This window comes from Molossus molossus, unplaced genomic scaffold (assembly GCF_014108415.1).
Source record: "Molossus molossus isolate mMolMol1 unplaced genomic scaffold, mMolMol1.p scaffold_m16_p_6, whole genome shotgun sequence".
Classification (NCBI taxonomy): Eukaryota; Metazoa; Chordata; class Mammalia; order Chiroptera; family Molossidae; genus Molossus; species Molossus molossus.
This window is the reverse complement of record NW_023425399.1, coordinates 32,474,713-32,498,782: the sequence shown is the minus strand read 5'-3', so window position 1 is coordinate 32,498,782 and position 24,070 is coordinate 32,474,713. Positions and strand designations below refer to the sequence as shown.

The 24,070-nt window shown below is 46.3% G+C and overlaps 1 protein-coding gene across 2 annotated transcripts; it reads right to left on the bottom strand.

Annotated features, from left to right (window-relative positions):
* Positions 1-81: 81 nt before the first annotated feature.
* On the bottom strand, positions 82-16,140 carry LAMP5 (lysosomal associated membrane protein family member 5). 2 transcript variants are annotated; one of them, XM_036245437.1, is made up of 6 exons: positions 15,567-15,652; positions 14,840-15,012; positions 14,335-14,466; positions 14,116-14,221; positions 12,192-12,380; positions 82-607 (listed from the first exon to the last, which is right to left on the bottom strand). In XM_036245437.1, exons 1-6 carry the CDS (start codon positions 15,628-15,630, stop codon positions 429-431), a joined length of 843 nt encoding a protein of 280 aa, XP_036101330.1. In that variant the 5' UTR covers positions 15,631-15,652; the 3' UTR covers positions 82-428. The 2 variants fall into 2 exon arrangements, with proteins under 2 accessions (XP_036101330.1, XP_036101331.1); XM_036245438.1 differs by lacking the exon at positions 14,335-14,466 and having other exon boundaries at positions 15,567-16,140.
* Positions 16,141-24,070: the final 7,930 nt, after the last annotated feature.

Here is a 24,070-nt window from a genome sequence, read left to right as displayed (position 1 = left end):
ACTGTGTAGGGTAAGCCAGTTGTATTTGAGGAGGCAAAACACCCCCTATTCCTCTGAACCTAAAGGGGTGTCTTCCCAAAAGGAGTGTCTTTCCAATATGTACGATTTGGGGCCAGATACCCCTCTGAGTTGTATGTGTTGCTACTTCGAGAGTCAAAGCCAAGCCAACAGGAGCAGAAAAGCTGGCTGGCCCCCTCTATTCCCATTCCCAGCACAGAGAGAACAACTGCCATTCACCCCCCAAAATCCAAAAAGTCCCTCCATCCCTGGGTTTAAGCATGGATGCTGGCCAAGCAAGCCTTGGATACCCAGGACTGCTGGATTGTAGCTATGTTGGTATATCCCATGTACAGGTGGGAAAGTGCTTTTGTTTCTTTACCTGATCCAGGTGGGGAAGAGGGGCTTGGGGGCTGCCTGCCTAAGGGCCCCTAGCCCATGTGCTTATATTGAGACCGGTCCCTAGGGATCTGCACCTGGTTGGCAGTCATTTTGTGGTGGATGTGGTAAATCGCCAGCGTTACCACAATGACGAGACCCAAGATGAGCCCCAAAATCAGGGGCAAGGTCTCCTCCAACTGCTCCCGCTCATCCACTGGGCATTTATGCTCTGAAATGGGAAGAAAGAAGACAAGCAGTGAGCTCCTGTCAAAAGGTACGAAATTCGAAGTCTTCTTACTGAAACCAAAGCAAAGATGGGGATGGCAATCTCTCTCAAGGGACCTTTGGGAAGACATGTCTTTGAGAAACAATATTACCCCGACCAACTCTAAGACCCAATCATATATTTTTGCATAATTTAAAATAAAAATACACCAATGAAATAGGGCAACATTCGGTTACAGATTCCTAGCAGATGTCAACAAAATATCCAGATGATTTTTTTCAGTTTTCTGAGAGACAGCATTAGACACAACCACCATCATTTTTATTGTTGGTTTGATTTTATAACTTTTCATTGAAGTATAATGTACACATGGAGAATTGCACACAAATATACAGTTTTTAAAAGTCTGAAAATACCAAGTGTTGGCAACAATATGAAAAATTGGGACTCTCTTACATCGTTGGTGGACAATGGTACGAACACTTTGTAAAATTGTTTAGTGTTTCTAATTAAAGCAAAAAAGAACTGTGAGACAGAAAAGAGTACATATTGCGTGATGCCATTTATGTGATGGTGATTAAATGAAATCATAAAAGTGCTTACGTCTAGCAAACAGGACACAAGGGAACTTGCAGGTGTGGTAGAAATGTTCTATAACTTGATCTAGGTGAGAGTTGCATGATTGCAAGTATAGGTCAAAATGCAATGGGCTAAATACTTCAGATTTGTGTATTTTAATGTATGTAAATTTACTAAAATTTTAAAAAGAAAGTACAGAGCTTAGTGAATCTTCACAGATGAACACCCCATGTAACCAGCACCTACACCAAGAAAGAAAATGTTACCAGCACACAGGGTTGACTCAATTTTATCTGTGAAAATTTAAAACAGTATAATAGCCCTATGCCTCCATTTTCACATAGAACCAGAGAAAGGCATTTTCGGGAGACCTGGTGGTCAGCTACATTGTAGAGCTGACAGAAAGGCATTCCTAGAAACCATACACATTTACTCGGGCTCCTTGTGGGTAGCTAGTACCTTTCACCAACATATGAGCCACAACTGGATAAAACAGGCTTCAGATCTCTCTTCATAAAGATCAAGTTCTTAAGTCAACATGAGCCAGTGAACATTTATTGAGCAACTACTACATGCCAGGATGCTCCGGAATCCCTGTTGACACAGTCCTTCCTCTCAGCTCACCTGAGACGAACAGAGAGGAGGATGAGGTCAGGGCCACAGGAGTCTTCCCTCTCCAATAAAGAGACTCTGGGAAATCGCAGGCAAATGTACAGCTTTTAAAAAGCTCATTTTAACATGCCTGGTCCCTAAATTAATCTTCAGTTCTAAGCACAAAGATTGTCTTGTGAACTCTCCCACAAACACCACTGTTATTATTTCACACGTAAGTTGAGTGAGACAGAAAGAACTAAGGAATTTGGCCAGGGTAAATGAAGCCCCAGTCTGAACTCACATAGCCTAACTCAACAGCATCATCAGGGCAGTGCTTGGCAGACATGAGCTAGGGGTTCGAGTCAGGGTCAGGTCCACAGTCCTGAGCTGCTGCCATTCGGTGGTGCTGAATCATAAGGTGGGCAAGAAGGAGGCTCATAGAGGTACATCCAGTTTCTGGAAATTCAGTGAGCTAGATACTTATTAGGAAGGGGTATAAGGATACTTTTGGGAAATATGTTGATATTTCAGAATTGTAGTGATGACTTCATAAGTATTGCTAAGAGTCAATATTTATCAAATCATAAATTTAAATTTTGTAGAGTTTATTCTATTTTAATTATACATTAATAAAACTGTTTAAAATAAATGTGTAAACATATACATATATAGATTCCCCAAATGAGAAAAAAATTTTAAAGATATTTTGGCAAATATTAGGGATCTATCAGCACTAGACTTAGCCTTTTCATTACAACCAGGGCTGAAGAGAATGAGTAGGAGTCTTACTTTTGCACTCTTTGATTCAGTTCTAATGAGCCCAACACTTTGGGTGTCGGCCTGTAGCCAGATATCCCCATGTCCCCAGGGGAAAGACCTACTGTTGTTACCAGGTGCACCAGGGGTAGCTATGGGCCGAGAACTTCACAGTCGGAATTCTGGCTGGATCCGCAAGATTCCACATCGCCTCTTTGGAAATGGAGTCTCCAGGGTAGCGATTGTGTCAACAACAAAGGCTATTTGTTTCCACACCACAACACACTGCTGTCTGTGTTTGGTTAACGCAGATTGTGAGGTTTGCTCAATTTTCATGTGCTAGCTACCAGCTCATACCTTGTATGCATAACAAACCCCTTCAAACACACCTGAGTTTATGTTAAGGAGGTGACTTGGGAAAAACCTCTAGATCACCTAAGGACACGGGGACTGGTTGCCAGGAGAACCAACCCTGTGATTAAAGGGTTGCAACTTCCAGCCCCAATCCCCTGATTTCCGGGAGGGGAGAGGGCCTGGAGATTGAGGTCAATCACCAACAGCCAATGATTTATTCAATCATGCCTCTGTCATGAAGCTTCCATAACAACCCAAAATACAGAGTTTAGAGAGCCTGTGGTCGGTGGACATGTGGACATATGGAGAGAATGGCGTGCCCGAGGGGGAGGGGGGGCATGGAAGCTCCTTTCATAGTACGTGGGTGATCTAATAAGCAAAATGTTTCTCTGAGTTCAGTGAACCACTCTTACAAATTAATCGAACCCGAGGAGGTCGTGCAAACCTTCAATATGTAGCAGGTGGGTCAGATTGTTGTCTGAGTGAGGGAGGGAATTAGTCATGTAGACTGAATTCTTAACCTGTGGGATATGATTGTATCTCCAGGCAGATCGTGTCAGAATTGAGTTGAATTGTAGGACGCCCAGCTACTGTCAGAAAATTGCTTGGTGGTTGGGAAAAAACACCACCTACTGGATTTGGTGTCAGACTTGCAGGGCCAGAAGTATTATCCTTAAATGGATAATAACTTTGGCGTTGTTATGAGAACGTCTCATGTCCCATCCTTTAAGGAAAACAGAGGAGAAAAGCACAATGTATTTTAGCTAAATATTATGTTTTTTACTATTATGTTATGTTAAATTACTATTATGTTTTATTTCTTAATGAAGGTCTTGTGGCTTTAGGAAAACCTGAACTAAACATAGCACAGGAAGTGGTATCTGGAGGGAGTATAAAACTACAGACATCTCAAACATGATCATGGCGAAAAAAGAGGATATCAGAAAGTACCATGAAAAATACTGAATCTCCATCTCCACCCATCTCCTTCCACTAAGAGGTCAAATAAAGGGGAATTCCTGAGCCTGCTACCCTGATCCACCCTTCCGAAATCCACAAAGTTCCGGAAACCAAAAGTGCTTTGCTATCACTCATTTGGCAGCAAAACCTGACTCGAGCTCACATTGGACTGCTCGTGATTCTCACTCATCCTACCTAGAGTGAAGATCCGCGTGTCTCACTGCAGGATTAAGATGTATTAATATATCTGATTACAGGGGGGCTGCCCTAACTTTTCCAGGGCCTCCCATTATACAGTATCCCCACTTCTCCACAAGGGCTGTGTTCCAAGACCCCTAGTGAATGCCTGCAACTGCAGAGACTCCTGAACCATATATTCTATGTTTTTTCTTATATACACTTACTTATAATAAAGTGATTTATAAATTAGGCACAGTAAAAGTTAACAACAATAATTAAAATAAAATAGCCCTGGCCAGTTTGGCTCAGCGGTTAGAGTATTGGCCCACGGACTGGGGAGTCCTTGGTTCGGTTCCCGCTAAGGGCACATACCTCAGTTGCAGTTCATCCCTGGCCCTGGTTGGGGTTGTGCAGGTGGAACCAATCAATCTCTCTCTCTCTCTCTCTCTCTCTCTCTCTCTCTCTCTCTCTCCCTCCCTCCCTCCCTCTCTCCTTCCCACTCTATCTGAAGACAAATGCAAAAAAAAAAAAAAAAATCCTCAGGTGAGAATAAAATAAATAAAGTAAAGTATAATAAAACAATTATAACAATATACTGTACCGAAGGGTATGTGACTGTGGTCTCTGTCAAAATACCTTATGGTAATGTATTCGCCCCTCTTCGTGAGATGACACTGCCCGCGAGATGGGATGAAGTCAGGTGAGTGACGCGGGCCCTGCCGTGCCGCAGTGGTCAGTGTGTGACCCGGACAGCTGCGAAGTGATTAATGACAGGAGCATAGACAGTGTGGCTGTGCGGGACGAAGTGACGATTCATATCCCAGGGGGGATAAAGTGGGACAGCGAGATATTTCACCCTGCTGCTCAGAACGCTGCACAATTTAAAACTTATGAATCGTTTATTTCTGGAATTTCCCATTTAATATATTTAGACCGTGGTTGGCCGTAGATAACTGAAATTATGGAAAGCAAAATCATGGATAAGGGGGACTACTGAATATAAACTACGCAGTGTACCGTCTCTCTAAAGTCTATAATACTCTGAATTCTGAAACACATCGAGGGTTCTAGCTGGGACTCACAATAAGGGACTCGCATTTCCCTTGTGGGCTTCAGCCAGTGTTTTCAAACTGCCTCTGACCTACAGGGGAAACACTGTAGCTACAAGTCAGAACAGATGTATATACACATAACTAAGGCCAACGTTTTACAAAATAATAGTGATCCTTACTTTGTGAATCTAATAATTTATACTCTTCTATTCTCTTTCATTTAAAGCAGTGCTGGTCATGACCCACTAAAGTAGAGGCTGTTATCTTATTTTGTACTAGTATGATGAAACTATAACCCCTTCTCAGAATAGTGCTCACAAATGCCTAAAAATAAATTTATAAGATTATAAAGGAAACGGATTACACTGAAATTCAGCTATCAAAATATGTTCTAATAATTTGGGACACTAATAAATGTACTTCTTTGTTAATACACATGTGTACTGGCTGTGGTCACAAAGTAGTGAGAAACATCATTGTTACTTTGCAAGATCTGCAAAAACTAATGTGAGATGAAAATATTACTATATGTAACAAAGTCACAGGTACTACTAATACTACAGTGGGTTGTTATCTTTATTTAAAATTGAAGAAAATGTTAACTATTAATCAGAAACTAATGGAAATAAAGATGTAAGTATTTCCCATTGAAGTGTACAGACCCCTGAAATCTATGCACAAACCTTATAAACCCCAGGATTAAGATCCTATGCAATAAACTGAGTGTGCACCCCTGGATTATAAGACAAGGGAGACCCCAGATCTCTTCCTGGGAGAAGAGCATCTGTTGGTTCAGCCCAGACCAAAGGCTTTGGACACTCGGAGACCCCTAACTCCCTGTCCACCTCCATAGGCCTTGGGGTCCCGCATGCCTCTGTCCTGGCTGGACTCGGGGTTCTAGATCACACACAGGGGCGTAGGGTGGATGGCGACAGCCAGCCTAGTCACTGGGAAGACCCCGAGGAAGACAGGTCAGACAACAGAGGGCAGAGCTAGTGCTAGTTTTCAGCTGCCAATCACAGTCCTATCGACCATCAACCTGCTGTCCCCCACTGAAACCTTGATTCATCATAGGTTCTGTCTTCTGTGTGTTTTATTTCATTTTGTTCTCTTTGATGGCTACCTTATTCAAAGTTGTATTTACTCCTTGAGGCAAACAAAATCTAAGAATCCTTCCTTATACCCCAAATGAACAGCACTGAGATGGGCCAAGAGGCAAGCTGCCTGCCTCCTTGAGCTCCGCCAAGGCCACAGACGATTTCTGTCCGAGGAGGAGGGCAGCTGTGCTTCCCTTGCTGCCTGATGGGGCAGCGAAAGGGAAGGCTTTGCCCCTCTTTCCACTTTTCTCTGGGCTGGCTCTGAACTGCCACAGCCTCAGCAGACTGTATTTTGTACACTGAGAAGTTCAGATGCGTGGGCTTCAGAGCCCTCTGGCTGAGGACGAGGTGGACGAGGCGAGAAAAAAGAGACGAGAAGTGATTCTGATTGAGGCTCCTGCGTGCCAGGAACAAGGCAAGCGAAGGAAGGAGTCGTATAAACTCTTCACCCACGAGCCTGTGAGCCCCTCCAGGGCAGGGAAAGTTCCTATCTCCCAGTACCCAGGGGTAGCAGACACGATCAAAGTCTCGTCCCCTTGACACTCACCACTGCCACACGTTCCCATGGGTTTTCACTACAAGGCAACTTAGATGTCCCAGAGTTAATGCCTGTCCCTCCATCCCAGCAGTCATTGGAAAGGTTGTCAGGTACCCTGAATTTGTGAGCTTTTCATCATGGTTTCTAATATTCCTAACAGCGTGATTGGGAGATGCCACCTAATCTATGTTTTACCCAGATGGAGTGCATAGGCGTTGACAGGTAGATGCTCCCCCCACCCCCACCTCTGGTGGGATAACTGAGGCAGGTTCTTTTTTTTTATCCTCACCCGAGGACATTTTTCCATTTTTTGTTCAGATAGAGTGGGAAGGAGATAGAGGCAGAGAGAGAGAAAAATGTTGACGTGAAAGGGACACATCGAGTGGCTGCCACCCGCACATCCCAACCAGGGCCAGAGACAAACTGCAACCAAGGTACATGCCCTTAGCAGGAACCAAACACAGGACTCTCTGGACCACAGGCCGATGCTCTAACCGCCGAGCCAAACTGGCCAGGACATGAGGCAGGTTCTGTAGCCTCTCCCAGGGTTCCAGCAGCGTGACCCCGGGTGCCCACAGGAGTAACCTGCTCATCAGTACACCTGTGCTGACTGCCTTGCCTTCCTGTCTCACTTCCCCAATTCCTACCAGTCTTTCTAGGGTCATCTACTAACTACACTACTTGCACTCACACACTCCCTTAGGATCAGTTTCTGGGGAGCCCAACTAAAACACTATGTTCCAGGATGATACGGGGAACACAGACTTCTAAGACTGACCAGCAGCGTGGCCCTCCCCCGGGGCTCCATATTCTGGCCTTCAGCACAGTTCTCATCAGTGTTAATAATTGAATTATCTCACCCTGGCAGGTTTGGCTCAGCAGTAAGAGCGATGCCCGCGGACCAAAGAGTCCTGGGTTCGATTCTGGCCGAGGGTACGTACCTTGGTTGTGGTTCGTCCCTGGCCCTGGTTGGGGTTGTGTAGGTGGCAACCAATCGATGTGTCTCTCTTACCTCGATGCTTCTCTCTCTCTCTCTTTTTCCTGCTCTCCCTCCAGCTCTATCTGAAGATAAATGCAAATATATCCTCGGGTGAAGATAAAAAATAATAATAAAATTGAATTATCTCCCTCTGCATGCTTCTACAAGAGCTCCTGAGGAGCAACTACCCAGCGTGACATGTTTCTTGACAGGAAAGTGCCCAGTCAGTCACAGGCCTACACACCCGTCTGGATCAGCGTCAGCAGACCCTTCCTGTGTTGGTGGCATGGCACCGAGCCACAGGGCACCTGCTGCGATGGCGTACAGGGAAAGGGGAGGCGCCCTCATTCCCCCTGGGACACAAATCACTGCCCCACAGCTCTGGGTACAGTGCAGGTCAGGCGGCCTCTCCCAATCATGCTGCGAGCAGCCATGACAAAGAGTTCGCGAGTTTGGGGTACCCGAAAACCTTCCTCAATGTGCCTCCTGCCTCCACATGTCGATGATCGTTGCCCAGCAGAAGTAGCTGAGGCCCCGAGAGGTGACGACCACAGGATCTGACGCCCAAAGACGGTCTGGCACCAGCCCTGGCAGCCGTAGGCGAGCCGCCTGCACCCATAACTTGCCTTCTCCGAGCCCCACTTTCCCCACTGTCAGCGAGGATCTCAGTCACTTCTGGGTTGGTTTATTCACTTTTCCTCCTTGGGGATTAAAAAGTGACCAGTCTATCTGTGGTAACTTTTAAATGCCCGCAAAACCTGACTCTTTAATAAAGAGGAACGGAGGCACCCTTCCTGTTCTATGGTTTCTTCGGTGATCATGCATAGAAGTTGCCTTTAATTCAGGCCATTGCCATACTCGGGCTGATGTGTCCCCTCCCAGTGCTGCCTCCCCACCCTGTCCCAAACAGCAATGTCCTGGGCCCTCAAAGGGACACACAGGAATGGGCTGTGGGAGGACAAGTTAACCCTCCCACTGAGCCACAGGGTGCCTGGAGCTGCAGGGCAGATGACACACAAAACGTATTTGTTATGGAAATGAGCCAACTTGCCTCTGTGTATTGGCCCCCGGGTGGGTTATTTCTTCACTGAACACTGAGACCCATTAGTGGAGAAGCCCCCTAGCGCCAAACTCAAATTTTTACACATCCAATTATTTTTAAAAGAGCCCGAACAGATTTTCAGCCATTTAGAGCCTGCCTGCTCTGCATAACAAACTTCAACCAACAGCTGTTCCCCATTGATAAGACAGGGCCTTGTACTTATAAGGCCCAGAGCCTCTGTGCTGTCCCTCAAAGCTCTCTGACCCAGAGACTCCTCACTGTGCTGCCAAGTGACAGACATCGCCTAGGCAGGGAAGCCCTCTCTCCAATCCTCCTCCTCCTCCAGCAGTTCCTTGTTCTTCTTCCCCTCTGGATGGTGATCCATGAGGTGCCTCCCTCTGGACAGTCCCATGCTGTGAGGGGCTTCCCTGCTCATGCAACTCGGTCCAAGTACAACCCAATAAAGCTTGTGTGTTACGGCCTCTCATGGTCGTATCTTTTCCACAGTATTCCACAGACCAGGACATCACCAGGAGCTTGCTAGAAACGAAGCCCCTTGGGCCTTGCCCCCAGACCTGCTGAGCCAGACCCCGCCTGTTCACAGGCTCACACAGTTGTACACACTGCAGCAGACGGCTGTGCACACTGCAGCTGGAGACACGCTGGGCTAGGAGAATTTCCTTGGGCACTGGTGTAGTAACCAAGCTCAGTACTCAAAAGGGATTTGTGTGACAAAGATGTCAACCCCCATTTGGGCGGAGAGAAGCTCTGTGAGTGTTCACTAATCCATTTCACTGCCCCTTCCTTGTTGTTCTCATTCTATGAAGCAGGCAGGTGTGAAGCTGCAGGCTGCCAGGTACGTCCCCTTGCACAGGGAAAACATTCTTCATAGAAACCCTGCACACACCTAACCAACTGTGTGTACACACTCCTGCAATGGGCATACCAATATATGGCCAGATGCCCCTCCACATGCGTACACACACACACACACACACACACATACACACACGGAGGCATGTTCCACTCACACCCATACAGACATCCGCAACACATCTAGGGCCTCCTGAGCCTCTATTCTGGGGAATGGGGGACCAAAGAAATCTTTTGAATTCCAGCAAATTAAATGAAATGATCTCTTACGAAACACAGTGGGGGTCAGGTGCTGAGAGGCTCAGACCAGAGGAGCCAGGAACAAAGGGAGCCCTACCACACAAGGCACATCGACCGCCTGAGTGACTGAGTGGGGCTTGCCTGCTTCCTGGAGCGTCAAGGCTTAAACCCCAGGGCACTGGGCAGAAAGGAACATCCTAATCATTACCCAGAAACGCCTGGGTGACACAGGCGCAATTTGCTTGTGCTTAAGACATCTGCGCTTCCACTTCGGAAATTATATATATGCTTCCAAACTCTCTAAGACTATCATGCCATCGCAGACCTGGAAGTGAGTAAAAGACTGCTTGTCAAACAGAAGATGTCATTACACCCATGCCAAGAACTTCAGCGATTTTTAGGAAAGTCGCTCTAGTCCTTATGCAGAATTCATTTACTCTTACATTGTACACAATTCTAAACATCCATGAGATTTGATTTTTCAGTCCATGAATGACTGTAAGCAATGACTGAGAAGTAACCCAGAGCGGGTTAGGGCAAGGTTGTGGTCAGAGACCAGTAAAAGCAGCAATTACAGCACCAGCAGTATCAAGAAGTAAAGACGCGCCTGAGAGCAACAGACAAGCAAAAAACAAAAAGGCACCAGAGGCCATTGAAAGGACCCATAGAAACTTTGAGTATCCATGCTAGGTACCCGGGGCACTGATACTACACAATCCAATATTTTTATCATAGATTCCTGGACATCAATAATCACCAGTCCAATTACATTTAATTATATTTAATATTATCAGTTTAAGCAAGACATTATTGCATGTATAGATATTTCTGTAATCCAACAGAGCTTTTAAAAATGTTAAGGTCTTGACACAGAGTTTAGTTTCAGTTTTGTAGAAAATACATTAAAATGGAATAGCCCATCCTTCCACAAGAACAGTTAAGTGTGGCACCGCTTTACTACATCAATTAAATTCTGATTTGCCCGGCACTGAAGCATTTAGAAGTCTCTATTAATTGAGTTCAAGTTTCAGCATATCAATTCAGCCAAAGTTAACTGGACATCTGCAATGTGCCAAGCATTGCATTAGGTGCTAACCATACGAGGATGAAAAAGAAGCTGGCCCTTCTCTCAAGAATACAGGGATTCTCAATGCTTTCAAATGACCACATGGTGGTGGCGGTGGGGGGAGGGAGTCTATTCACTAGAGTTTGAGTGGTAGGGGCATTTTATGAAAGTTGGACTCCTTGGGAAATCACAATGATTTATGTGTGACACAGATGGGCACTCTCTAATATCCTGACCATTGGAATAGTTGTATTCACCTTGGGAGTCCCCACCCAATGGAAGGCATAAAACAATCAGAATCTCTCCCCATTTTTTTTTTTTTAACCACAAGGAGTCAACAGATTATGAAACTGTCTTTAACAACCTCCCCAGACAAGAGACAGAGAATAAATGAATTGAAGAATTCACTTAACCTACATTGGCCCAGGGTAAATTGTTGCTAGATTTGGACAAATTGCAGAAAGGTGAACTCCCTTCACGCCCTACCTCTACTGGGAGGCAGAGAACCAAGAGAATGGGGATGCCCTGAACCTTTCTGATCCCCTTCCAGGGGCTAGCACAGACTGGGAAGAAGCATTTCCCCCACAACCCAGAGTGAGCAGATCAAGGACTCATGGCCCCCCAGAGCCTGTGGGTATCCCTCCCACACAGTGAGTGCTGGATGGAGACAGGTCTTCATAATTATCTCTCTGTGATTTTTGTGACCTACACACACACACACACACACACACACACACACACCTATAGCATGCTAGCCACACAAAAACTTGAACTCACAGTCATAGAACCTACAGCTGGAAGTGTGTGTGAGAACATGGAGAAACTGAGGCCCACAGAAGCAAAGGCTCTTCTCCGATCTATGGTTGTCTAAGTAAATACCTGAGATGTTTAGCGCTTTTTTATTGAAAGGTTTAAGCCAAAATTATATATTTTTTCCAAGCTGCCTTTCTCACCTCTCTTCCTATCAAGGTTCCTCTTTGGCAAAAGAAGGGAGGGAGAAAGGGAAAGATAAAGAAATAAAGGAAGAGAGGGAAGAATGAAGGAGGAAGAAGAGGGGGAAAAGAAAGAGTCATTGAAGAAAGTTGGTATGATTCAGTTTACTATCTTTAGTCTTTGAAAAATATTACAGAGGAGGTAGTGTCATGTCAGCCTAGAGGAAATCCAAGTGGCAGCAGCCTGGAACCTAGGCAGGTCCCCTTCCACATCCATCCCGAGGTCAGCCTTCCTTTTCCCTCCTGCCTCCCTTTCTCCTCCCAGCACCACCCCCACTAACCTACCTTCACTGAAGACAAAATCAGAGATGATGTCAAAGGGCTGGATGTGGACTGCAGACAGGATCATGGTGACTGTCTTCTGCGGATCACTGGAGGCAAGTGAAATGCTCTGCTGAGCTTGACACTCATAGGACATTCCGGCTGGGGTGACCAAGGCAGAGAGGTGATGAGAGTTGGCTGTATGCTTCCCGGCTGCAGGGAAGACCCAAAGCAATGGTTAGGTTCCTCTCATTGGCAGAACCCCCCTTGCTCCTAAGCTCCCAGCCAGAGAGTTGGTTCTTGCCTCCCAGCTCCAGAACCCCTTCTACAGTCTGTGTGGCCAGGCCATGTCAACTTGCCAGGGCTGGGGCTCTGCCTGTGGCATTAGTGGTGTCAAATACACCCATTCCTTCATGAGTAAGTAACTCCTTAAACATTAATTTGGAATTTGGGGAAATTTTGGAATTTCTGTTAGGAGAGGAGCATGATATCTAAAAACCCAACCGTTTTTACTCTATAAAACCTAACAACAGAGATACTAAAGATCCAGAACAATTACTTGGTTTTCTGCACTTCACACTGGTCCCCAAAGAATAAAATGTCTTTCTCAACAAAGCATATTTGATTTCTGGTGTCCTGGGCAGATGCCCTGGGCAAATGCTTGAATGTGAATTTTTTTTTTGTCACTTCAAAATAGGCCTCCCTTTTATTAATACATGCAAATCTCTGTCAACAATATGGATGAAAAAAATTTTTAAGTTAAACTGAGAGTAACCTAAGATTACAACACTTATTCTTACATATAAAATATTTGAATGGGCAGTTCTTGATCAAGTATCACACATAGCTTAGGTGAGAACAAATGCAAGGCAATATTCAATCGTAGAGACAACTCCATGCTATTGAGTCTAAACCCTCAAAGTCAACCAAACAGCAATTGCACAGAAGTCCAAACTGAATTTTTAGTGCCTCTGAGAATATGACTTTGATTATTTATGTCATAGTTCATTGTAGTTCATCAGAACTTGCAAAAGGCTCTTAGGAATCAGAAAACAAACCCACAAATGTCCTTTTTGTGTTTTAGAAAGTGAGACAGAGATACAATTATTTGAATGTGAATTTTGATGAAGGGAAGAAAACACCTTTTTTTACTGTGATGATAAAAGGGGTGAGAAGGGAAAGTTGGCGTGTGTATTCTTTCATGTGTTTAATAAAAATATTTGCCCAACTCAGGTGTTCAGGTGATCTGCAAGGCCTCATTATGAGTAGATTAGACAATTTACAAAATAAATACATTTAAATGTGGTCTTTGACAGTGCCTGCAAATGCAAACATTGCTATTTGGGGAACGGACATCCCTCTGGCCACGATATTTTTGGAGAATCTGGGTGAGTTGTCAAAATGATGGGCAGAAACAGCTATAAATTAGGCCACGGTTCTGAATGCACTCTGGGGTGGCTTCAGTGGATGACTGAAGACAGCGTGGGAGTCCTGCTGCCATGGCAAAAAGATACTTAAGACCATCAAATCCTGACCTGAAAGGAGATTCATACTGCCCCCTTCAAGTTTTAGCTCAGAAAAACCAAGGCCCAGAAAAAACATACAGCTTTGTCCTTCTCTGCGCCTTTCTCAAGGACAGATCATAAGAGGTCGTCCTGAAGCAGCCAGGGGAAGTCAGGCCCCCACAAGAGACAAACCGGCTTCAGGCCAGGGGTGAGGGGCCGGTACTCTGCTCTGGTTCCTTGCGCATCTACGAGGCCTGAGGTCCAGAGGACCCACTGGAGCTTCCGCTTCCTCTGAGCCAGGGCGGATTTGGCCTGGGAGCGCAAAGCCCGACCGGTTTCCAGAAAATTTCCGAATTTCCTGAGGAATTCGCCCTCCACGCCTGTGCTTCTTCAGTGTCGCGCTTTCCCAGGCTCCCTCTCCAGCCCTGCTGATCTCTACTCACCTCTGACTGCGTCTTTAAAATGGGTCTTCTCCGAGGAGTCGTAGATAAACTGGACCTTGCTCAGCCTCCACGTCGCCTCGGGTCCCTTGGAGGTGTTGTGACTTTCCTGTCGAGAAGGGGAGGCGCGCATCAACTGCCCCTTTGGCTTCTGGGTGGAGAAACCGAGGGGCAGCCCCTGCCCACACCCTCTTGGGAGTCTGCGTCCCCACTCCGATTTACCTTTACAAACAGCAGTTTGAGCGTGTACGCGCGGTCCACCCAGAACACCTGCAGCTCCGACTCATTGTGGCCACAGCGGCCGTTCACTTCAGCACCCCGGGTCAGTGATATATCAGCCTGTTCCGTGATCAGCTGGGAACACAGACGCCCCGCACCCCCTCAGCGCGCCAGGCCCCAGTGGGGGCTGTAAAGGGCGGCGCGTCCATACTCCGGGTTGCACGCCTGGGCGCTCCTTTGCGCCGGTGCTCCCAGGTCCGGGAACATGCGGTTAGATGCTCTACGTGCAGACCCCGCCGTTAGGGAAGCAGAAAGAGGGGGATTACTTTCAAAGCAGGCAGGGCGAGCAGAAGGCAGTACAAGCTGGAACCCCCATGCAGCATTCGGGAGCAGCCTGCAGGGGCTAAGGGGGCAAGGCGGGCGACCCAGGTCTTCATAGGGCCTTCAGGGTCGGTGCCCTTCGCCCCTGGAGCCCTAGGAGCAAGCTGGGAGGGAAAAGATTCCTTACATCGACATAATTGCTGGCCCACACATCATAAGGGACAATAAATTTGGCTGCAAACTCTGCCATGAGACATGTCGTCCCATTTTCCCGCACCACAAATATATCTTTTTCAGGGTTAGTGGAAAGGCCAGAAAGATTTTCCACTTCTTGTTCTGCCATGATTCGAGCCATTGTATCTGCGGGGGTGGAAAAAATCCTATCGGTTCCGGGCTCAGGTCGCCCACGCGTCATGGGCAAATAAATGGTTGGAGACTGGTCTGCGGGCTCTGGGGTCACAAACTTCCCTGACCACTGCTGTGCGCTCTGCGGGCCACTTCTCTAACCTAGCGCCAACAAATCCAACTCCGTTGCTGTTAATTTATAATTAAAAAAATAAAATTAAAAATTAAGCCGCTAATAAGTTATAACCCGACTGGTCTTCTTCTTTATTTGCGGATTTTAAACTAAATTTTTCTTGCCAGTGCTTTGACCTCACGAAGCAGGTTCGTATAGCACTCTGTCTGGGATATGGCATACAGGTGTGTACTTCTCTGGGGAATTCCTCGTCACTAGCAGGGAGGGCCCCCGCCCACTCCCTCCACTCCAACCCCCACTCCACACCCCCCAAAAAGAAAAAAAAAATCCGCAAAATGTTAAGGGCCACATCTTAAGCTACTGACTTTACTATGCTGGCTCAACATTCTCCATAAGGAGTGTACTCGGTCTTCGCAGTAGCCTAAACGTTACTCACGAAACAGCATTAGGAGAACTCGAAGTCTATTCAAGCTGAAAACGGCTCTTCCTCGGAGATCCATGCTTGCCTTGCAGCGAATGAGGCCAGATGTGCTGCTGCAGAGGCCGTCTGAGAGGGAATCCCTTAAAGTCGCTGCTGCAGTGAGCCGGGGTGAGCCGGGGGCGGGGGCGCCGAGAGGGAGGAGGGAGGGAGCGCGTGTTTTGTGAGCGCTGGCGAGGACTTGGTGTCGGGTGCCGCACCGACCGATGCAGGCGGAGAACGAGTCAGCTCACTGCAGAGGAATGAACCGCGCTGCGAGGGAGCTGTCCACGGCTGCGAGTGCTGAAAGGGATAGGTTGTGTTGTAGGAGTGATTGTGGCTTGGATTGTGCAGAAGGCCAATGAGATTTTTGGGGGGATGGGGGGCTAAAATTCTCTCTGAGTCTGCTTATTATTTGGCAATTGCATCCGCAAAGATGATTCTGTCCTGAGAAACTTAATGGACTTATTCCATATCCATACCAAGAACAGTTATTAGGTGGTGTAGATAGCACAATCATATCACTGGAGTCCCGGCTTCTGAAAATGCATCTGGCTTCTGAAAGAAAACGGCAGAGCACAAATTGTTGATGTTTGGGGGGGGGGGTGGAGGAGTAGGCAGGAATAGAGAAGGAAAATGCTATGGCAACAGTTTCCTGCACTGGGAGACATCCCCTGCTGAGCTCAGGGGCTTAAAGTTAAATTGACGCCTCCCCACATGAGGCCATCAGTCAATGCAGTATATACATTTGGGCTTACTTTCTGTGAGTCTTGCTCTCCCGTTGCATGAGGACTCTGAACTCTAGGGTCAACTATCTACCCTTACTCATTATATGGTGATTACTCTGCCAAGAGGAATGTAAGTGAACCTCAAGTTTGTGAGAGTTATCTAGGGTCTCTTAAAACAGTAATGTCTCAAAGTTATGTAAACACACAGCTACACACACACTCACACTGATATAACTCCTCAGCCTCTAGTGGGACAGAAAAACAAATACTACTGAGCTAATTCCTATATTTACTTTCTTGGTAGCTAACCTTTTTTTTTTTTCCTCCATAAATCAGAATCAGAATACAGTTATTTCAGCAACAGATATGCTGGTGTAGTGATCTCCAAATATTTTATTTCTTAGAGGATCTTCCTATGTGAATAATCAGTAATATAAGGTCATAAAATAATGTCATATTAAGGGGCAAATTACAAAGTATTTTCATGTGCATTGTCAAATTTGATCCTCTTACAACTTTAGAAGGTAGGCAAGAGAAGATAAACCTCACTGTGGTTGTACATAACTCAAAACTAAAGCTCAGGGAAATTAAATGACCTTCCTAAATGTCACATGGGCAGTTAGAATTAAAATAAGAAAGCCACATGCTTTAACTTTGTAGGGATCATCTTAATTTTTTCTTATATAATACTTTGACTCTCCAAGATATACCATATTTTTATTTCCATAAAAATCTTATTAAGTGACCAAATAACAAGCTGTTGGTAAAATTTCTATTATTAATTTACATTCCTGAAATATATAGAATGCTGTATTAAGTATAATAATATTTTGATATGACATTTGCTCCAAAGTGTCTATATAATTATTCTTTCAAACCTATTCCTCTATTGATAATTAGGTACATATTTTTACAACTTTATTTTTATCTCTGTATATTTCATCCAATCATTTCTCAAGAATTTTACATAAATGACTATATATAAAATAATTGAAGCAAACTTGTGATTGATACAAAGTCAATTATTATCAGCTGAGAATGGAAGTTGTAAAATTTATATACCTTAGCATTTGTCATGTTAGCAATCTGTCATGGTAGCAATTGTTATTTTCCTGTAGTGCTGTAAAAACTAGGAAACAAGGAGACATATGTAATGAATGAAGCTTTATATTTTCTCTGCCTCTCTCTTTCTCTTCCTCTAGTACGTTGAGAAAAGAGAGACATAGATTTTAGTTCAGTATTCACTATTTATTATTGAACAGATGTTAGTGTTCCTTGTCTTTAAAAAGTGGCATACTAGCTCAGAGGATGGCTGGATAGGCCAAGTGAGCCATTGAATATAAAGCATTCAAAACAAAAGACAAATCAATTTAATCCATCAACATTAACTGAATACATACTACCTGCATTATGCTTGGTGCTTTGGAAACCTATAGATAAACAAATACCATTAAACAAGCAGGAGAGCTATCTGTAAAAGATTATGACAGTTTCTCTTGTGACACATTATTGCAGATATCCTCACTTTATAAGTTGTTAAAAGATCAACTGAATGAATGACGATTAACTGCTTTAAAAATAAAATATTAGATGGGAAGTAGCATTGGTCATTAATATTAAATTATTGTAGTTGATTTATATATCACAATGGCTTTGGAATCTCCTCTAGATCCTCTAAGATCTTTGAAGGATTCTCTTCAATTCATGTACTTGGTTATTGAATTAGCCTTTGTGAATCTCATACCACTCGGTGATTGCTGTTTTATATAAGTGGGGAAAAGTCCCCTGCATGTACAGAACATCAATTTGGATGGGAGCTGAAATTTGTTATGTTGATATTTCAGTCCACACTGAAATGTAAAAATGCAGTCTGGCTCTGCTGTCTCCATCACCACCAGCAAGGAGGGAGGGAGGGAGAGAGAGAGAGAGAGAGAGAGAGAGAGAGAGAGAGAGAGAGAGAGAGAATGAATACGGGAGCACACATAGATAACAGAAAATAGAAGCAAGAATAATTTAACTATACTGGACAAGATGTACGCCAAAATTACTACTTAACAAAACATTTTCTTGTGCTTAGCTTATCACTGAACAATTTTTTATTTCATTTAATCACTGCCCTTGAATACCTTTAAAATCCTTTCTAGGACAGAAACCCTTTTGGATAAGAACTGAAAAATAATAAGTGTACACCATAATGTTTTGTGCATAAATTGCCAAACCCTGAAATGTGTGGAAAGAATCAGACAATTGAATTTGGGCCTCCAATGCACTTAGCTCATATGTCCTTGATGAAATTTCCCTTATCCTTTCATTTTACTGGCCTCTCCTGCATCCACTTTAATAAAACAAGAGTCGCTCCTGCAATGAGGGCTAACAGCAGAGGAGACAAAGCACCAGGAAATATCCCTCTCGTTGGCAAAGTGTATTTATGATAAATTCTTAGAAAAAGTGTCCATTTATAAATTCATTTAGAATAAATGCCTTCACATGCTGGAATGCAGGGACCAAGTCCATATAATAACACCCTGAATAAGCAGATGGTAAGACCAGGTCATCATTTCTGAAAAGTTCAACAGTAAAGAAATGTATTTTTCTCTTTCGAACTAGGTATTAGTTTACCGTTCTGATCAGTTTTAGGTTGATTAGCACTAGCTCCAGTGTGTAAATTTTTAGGCCATAGAGTACCATCCTCTCTGCTTTCCTAGAAATGAGGAAAATCTTAACTCAGGGCGGAAGAGCCAAGTGAGGATTTTAAAAATATTTAAGAAGTATTTTCTCTAAGAAATAACAACTACTTCAATGGCCTAAGGTTAGGGAGGCTGTGGCTCATTTAAAATAGTTTGCTACCTGAATTCTGAGATAATGAAATTCCTTAAAATCATTTTATGATGTGTTACAGGGGTCCCTAGGCCCCAGTTAACTACTTTTTAAATTGTCTATTTGAAGTTATCTGCATATTCACTTAAAGATGGGTTAGAACTACGGAAAATTGATACTAATTACCCTTGGGGGAGGGGGAGAGTGGGGCAGCCAGTTTGTTTTGCTTTAAAGGAAGCTTTGCTAGTGTACAGCTGAAGTCCTGAAATGCCCGTGGGTGTTCTGATGTAAGTTTGGTTTGTTTCTACCATTGTTTTGGTGAAGACTTTGCAAGACGCCCCAGTCACCAAGAACAGAAAGCAATACGCTAGTTATGCCTTTATTACACCACTAGAGACAACTTCTGGGAGAAGTGACTTCAACATCCTTTCCAAAAGGATCTCTCCAGGACTAAATGCCATACTAGGAATGACCTTAGCTGAGAAGTGATCTGAGCAATTCTTTTTTTTGGGGGGGGGGGGGGGGCTGGGAATTTCATTATTAAAATGTAGTATCTCAAGGTGCAAGAAGTATGTGCTGGTCAGGACACACGGACAGCGTGGCCTGCGGTGTTACCTTGGGTGGCACCTTGGCAGGTGGGCCTGCTTGCACAAGGCTTGGAGCTTCGCGGGGCGCTCCGACTGCGGACTCGGTGAGTAAAAGCTTCTGCGGAAGCGAGTTGAGCTGCGCGCTGCTGCCGGAGTCTAGCTGCCTGCACCCTGAGCTCGCGACGACCTCAGCCTGGGAAGCCGTCGACGTCTGGCACCTAGAGTGGTCTCCGTAGCACTTTCCCGTAAACACTCCGGGTTTAGCCGCGGGGGCGAAAACTCTTGCCCAGTTGCAAAGATGAGGTCCACAACGGTTCCAAAGCGGGAAATGGGGGACAAGTCCGAGGGTACTGGAGTTGAGCAAGTTCCCCGGCCACGACGACAGGGGCTTTTGAGGACCAGGAAAAGGAGAGAAAGAGCCGGGCAGAGACTTTCTTTGGAGCTCCCACGCCCAGGAAGTCTCGGCAAACCCTGCTACGAGGCGGGAAGGGTGGGCGATGAGATCCCAGCGCTCTCAGGACCTCCGGGCCTTTCGGGTCTCCCCTCCCCAAGAAAGTCCGGAAACTTGGGATGGGGGTGTAGGGTGCTCAACAAGGAAGAGTGAGGAGACCCGGTTACAGAGGCTTCTCTCTCTCTCTCTCTCTCTCTCTCTCTCTCTCTCTCTCTCAAACTGCCAGTCTGTATCCGCGTGGAAGGGAAATGCCCCCGAAGTGCCCCAGCGGCCCAGTTCCGGAACCAGAGTCAGGAGGACGCTGCGCTCCAGGCCCAGCGCCGCGCGGGGACCCTCGCCGCAGGTGGGTCCTTGGACAACTCCAGGATCCCCGCGAGGTTTTCCAAACCGAGAGGAGATTCTACTGAGGCTGCGACGGCGGGAGGCTCAAAGCCGCGTCGAGAGCTCCGCGCGCACGGCCGGGAAGAAGCGGCCTCTGCAGGCGGGGTTGGATCCCGGCGGGCGCGGGCCCGGAACCGCAGGTGAGAAGGTGGACTGACTCTCCGGGCCCCTTTGTAAAGGTCCCTGGTCTCTAAGTGAAGCTCTGGTAGAGAGGAGAAGTGGGACTGAAACCTACCCGTAGCTTTCTGGCCTGCAAGAGGCCCAGGGCTGGGAGGTTTTGTTTTGATTTTTAATCAGGGGGTGGGAGCGGAGGGCATTGTCTACCCTCACTTGCAACTGGAAGAAAACCCTCATCTTCAATCTTAATGGGGGTCTCCAGCGACAAATCAGGAACCCACCTTTCAGTGGCAAGTCTCAGTCCGCAGAGGATGACCCAGTGGCCCGGCTGCACGCCGCCGCCCTTTCCTCCGAGGCCGCTTGCGGTGGGTCCCGAGGCTGCAAGTGGGTGGCCTGTCCACGCCTCTTTACGCTTCTCCCACCAACAAGGCCAGAAAAGAACTCTAGGAGGCCCCAAGCCTGAGAACACCGTGGAGACCTTCCCGATATTCTTTTCAAAGTAAAAATAACACTAAGTCTCAAAATGAGGGAATGAAAACACGACATTCAGATCTTTTTTTCCTTGGCGACTCCATGGTTATTTTTAATTCAAAAGCAAATTTGCGGGTGCCCCAGCCTTGCCCATTCCTGTGAGATCCTCCGGAACCCCGCCTCCCCAGGTTTGTCTGCCAGAGGTCTCGGTCGCCCAGCTGCCCCCCCTCCCCCGCCCCCGGTGGCACCCGCGTGTGCAGACTCAAAATCCAAACCCATTTGTTCCCCAGGAGGTTCTTTGTGTTTCCAAATCGCCCGGGGGCCGCTTTTGTTTGTTTCCTTTCAGTTGTCAGTACAACATCTGGGTCTGTAGAGGTTGTAGCCACTGCCTCGCCCACAGCTCTGGACTCACACAGGCCTTGGAGCCCAGGTCACCAAAGCCACTTCCAGCAACGCGCCCGACCCCTGTCACCTGGAGGTCGGGAGCCTCGGTAGCTGCCGCTGCACCGTATTCCCGGGTGACTTTGTGGAAAAGCACAGATGGGGGACGCCTCCGGCTGGCACTTTGGGCCAGCTGATGGATCGTCTCATTTCCCGACTTGATGGACCGGAACCTGAGCTGGCGGGGAGTGGGGGGCGGGTGTGCATCGTCCAGTAGGAGGCCTTGGGAGCTGAATTTTGGTTGGGGGGGGGGTGCGGTATACAAATCTCAGAAGAAGGCTGGGAATACCCCACTTGCACCAGCACGAAGTTATCCCTTCCGCGGTTTTCTGTTCCCGACACCGCGCCGCGTCTCCATCCCCGTCCCCGACGGCTTCGGGCTGTGTGTGTGGCGGCGGCCCCCGGGGGTCTCGGGGCGCCGCGCCGCCTCTTCTCCCTGGGGACTTGGAGTCGCCCTTAGGGCGCATCCGGCAGCCTTTCCCGGGTTGGGGGGTGTGGGGTGGGCGCTGGGCAGGACTGGACTTGGCCACCTTGTGCCTGGAAAGAGTTCTGGGTGGGGTTGGGGGACGTGAAATCCGCAGTGCAGGGAACAAAAGGCTTCCAATCGGGGGTCCATCTAAGGTCCGATTTTCATGGACGGGGAACTTGGAGGCCGTCAGCGGGACGGGAGTTAGGAGTCCGAATTAGCGGTAAAGGATGTTGTAGAAGGTGAGTGGAGAATGCGCGCTGCAAAGCTTGCATCCCGCTGTCCGACCACTGTGAGGTCCTGGGGAGGGCAGAGCAGCTGTCCCTGTCCTGGAACCTCAACTGCAGCTCAGGCGGGGTGGGGAGGGGAACCCAGCGAGAACCCCAGGCTGCAAAGGTGAGAGGAGGACAGCCTACTGGAGAATGTGGGGTCACTGAGGTTCCTGCCTCTGGGCATGATTGTGATGTTTTTTTTCCAGCTTCCTGAAGTTTTCTTCCAGTTCTCAGACACTGAAACTCCGGCTCTGCTCCAGGGCTTCATCCTTGGCTGCGTCTTGGAGGACACTAAGGGGTTCAGGTCTGTGATCCCAGGAAATCCTCAATCTTGGGCAAAGTATTCCAACCCTTTTCCCAAGCCACTCCCCAGCTGCTGGGAAAGTCCACACTTTCTAGAGCCAAGAAAGTGGCACGTGGGTCAGGGCATTTAGACGACGAAGCCCAGGTCGAAGATCAGTGTGGTCCTTGGACCAGTAGCATCCCCTTCACCCAAATTCTACAGAATCTCAGGCCACGCCCAGCCCTACTGCAGCAGAAGCTGTATTTAAATTGGTTGTCCAGGGGAGTGGTGTGCCTCCAGGTTGGAGAAGCTCTGACCTAGTTTATAGGTCCTGAGGTTAGCCACTGCCGACTTGTCCCACTGTGCGTTTCCCAGCCTCATTTTCATCATCTGTCAAATGGACCTATCACCCCAGAACTCACTTTAGACCAATGAAATCAGAATATCTAGTAGGTGGAGCCCAGGCAACAGTCTATTTTTAAGTGCCCACAGGTGACTCTAACAACAGCCTGGAGTAACTAGTGGAGAAATACCACTTTTACAGGTTAGTTCAGATACAGCCTGAGCTCTATGCAAGAGAGTAGTACAATGGTTAAGGACTCTGGGCTCTGTAGCCTGATTCATTCTGGCTTCAGCAAGTGTGACCTCGACCAACTAATTAACCTTGCTGGCACTGTTTCCTTACCTGTAAAATGAAGTTGTTAATAATGCCTACCACAAAGGGTGTGGTGCAGATTTAGAATCAAACATTTAGAATAAAGTTTAATAAATGTTAATTTACAAGGTCAAGTCTCTCAGTCTTTCCTTTTAAACCACAATGGGAAACTACATAATACGGCATTTCCCTGCCAGCCTGTCCCCATGGTCCAGGGCACAACAGCTTGATTTTTCTCCAATATTCACATTTATTAAAGAAAAAAAAAATTATACATGAAAACCAATGTGTTAAATCACTTAGCAGTTTAGCAAACTCAGTCCTCTGAGAAAGTTGATTTTGCTGCTTCCAATAATTGTATTCTTAGTCTATCAGTTTTAGAAGTGTGCTCAGCTCTGTGTCTTGCCAAGGAAACCACTGCATAAAAAGCCTGGAGTACTTGTTAAGAGACTGATGGAAGGGCCCCGCCCACCCAGAGGTCCTGACTCTGTAGGGTTTGGGGAGGAACCCAGCAATTGCAAATCTAACAAACTCCCACCTCCAGTAATACTGAAGCTTCCGGTCAGAGGGGATCACATTTGGAGAACCATAATGCCAAATGAATGGTCTGCTTTTGTAGAAATCTCGACAGCAGCATTGTCCAATAGAAGTGTAATGCAAACCACAATTATAATTTTAACTATTCTGGTAGTCACATTTTATTTTTTTTCATATTTATTTATTTTAATCGAAATATATTTGATATATAACATTATGCACATTTAAGACATACAAGATGTTGATTTGATACATTTATATATTGTAATATGATTGC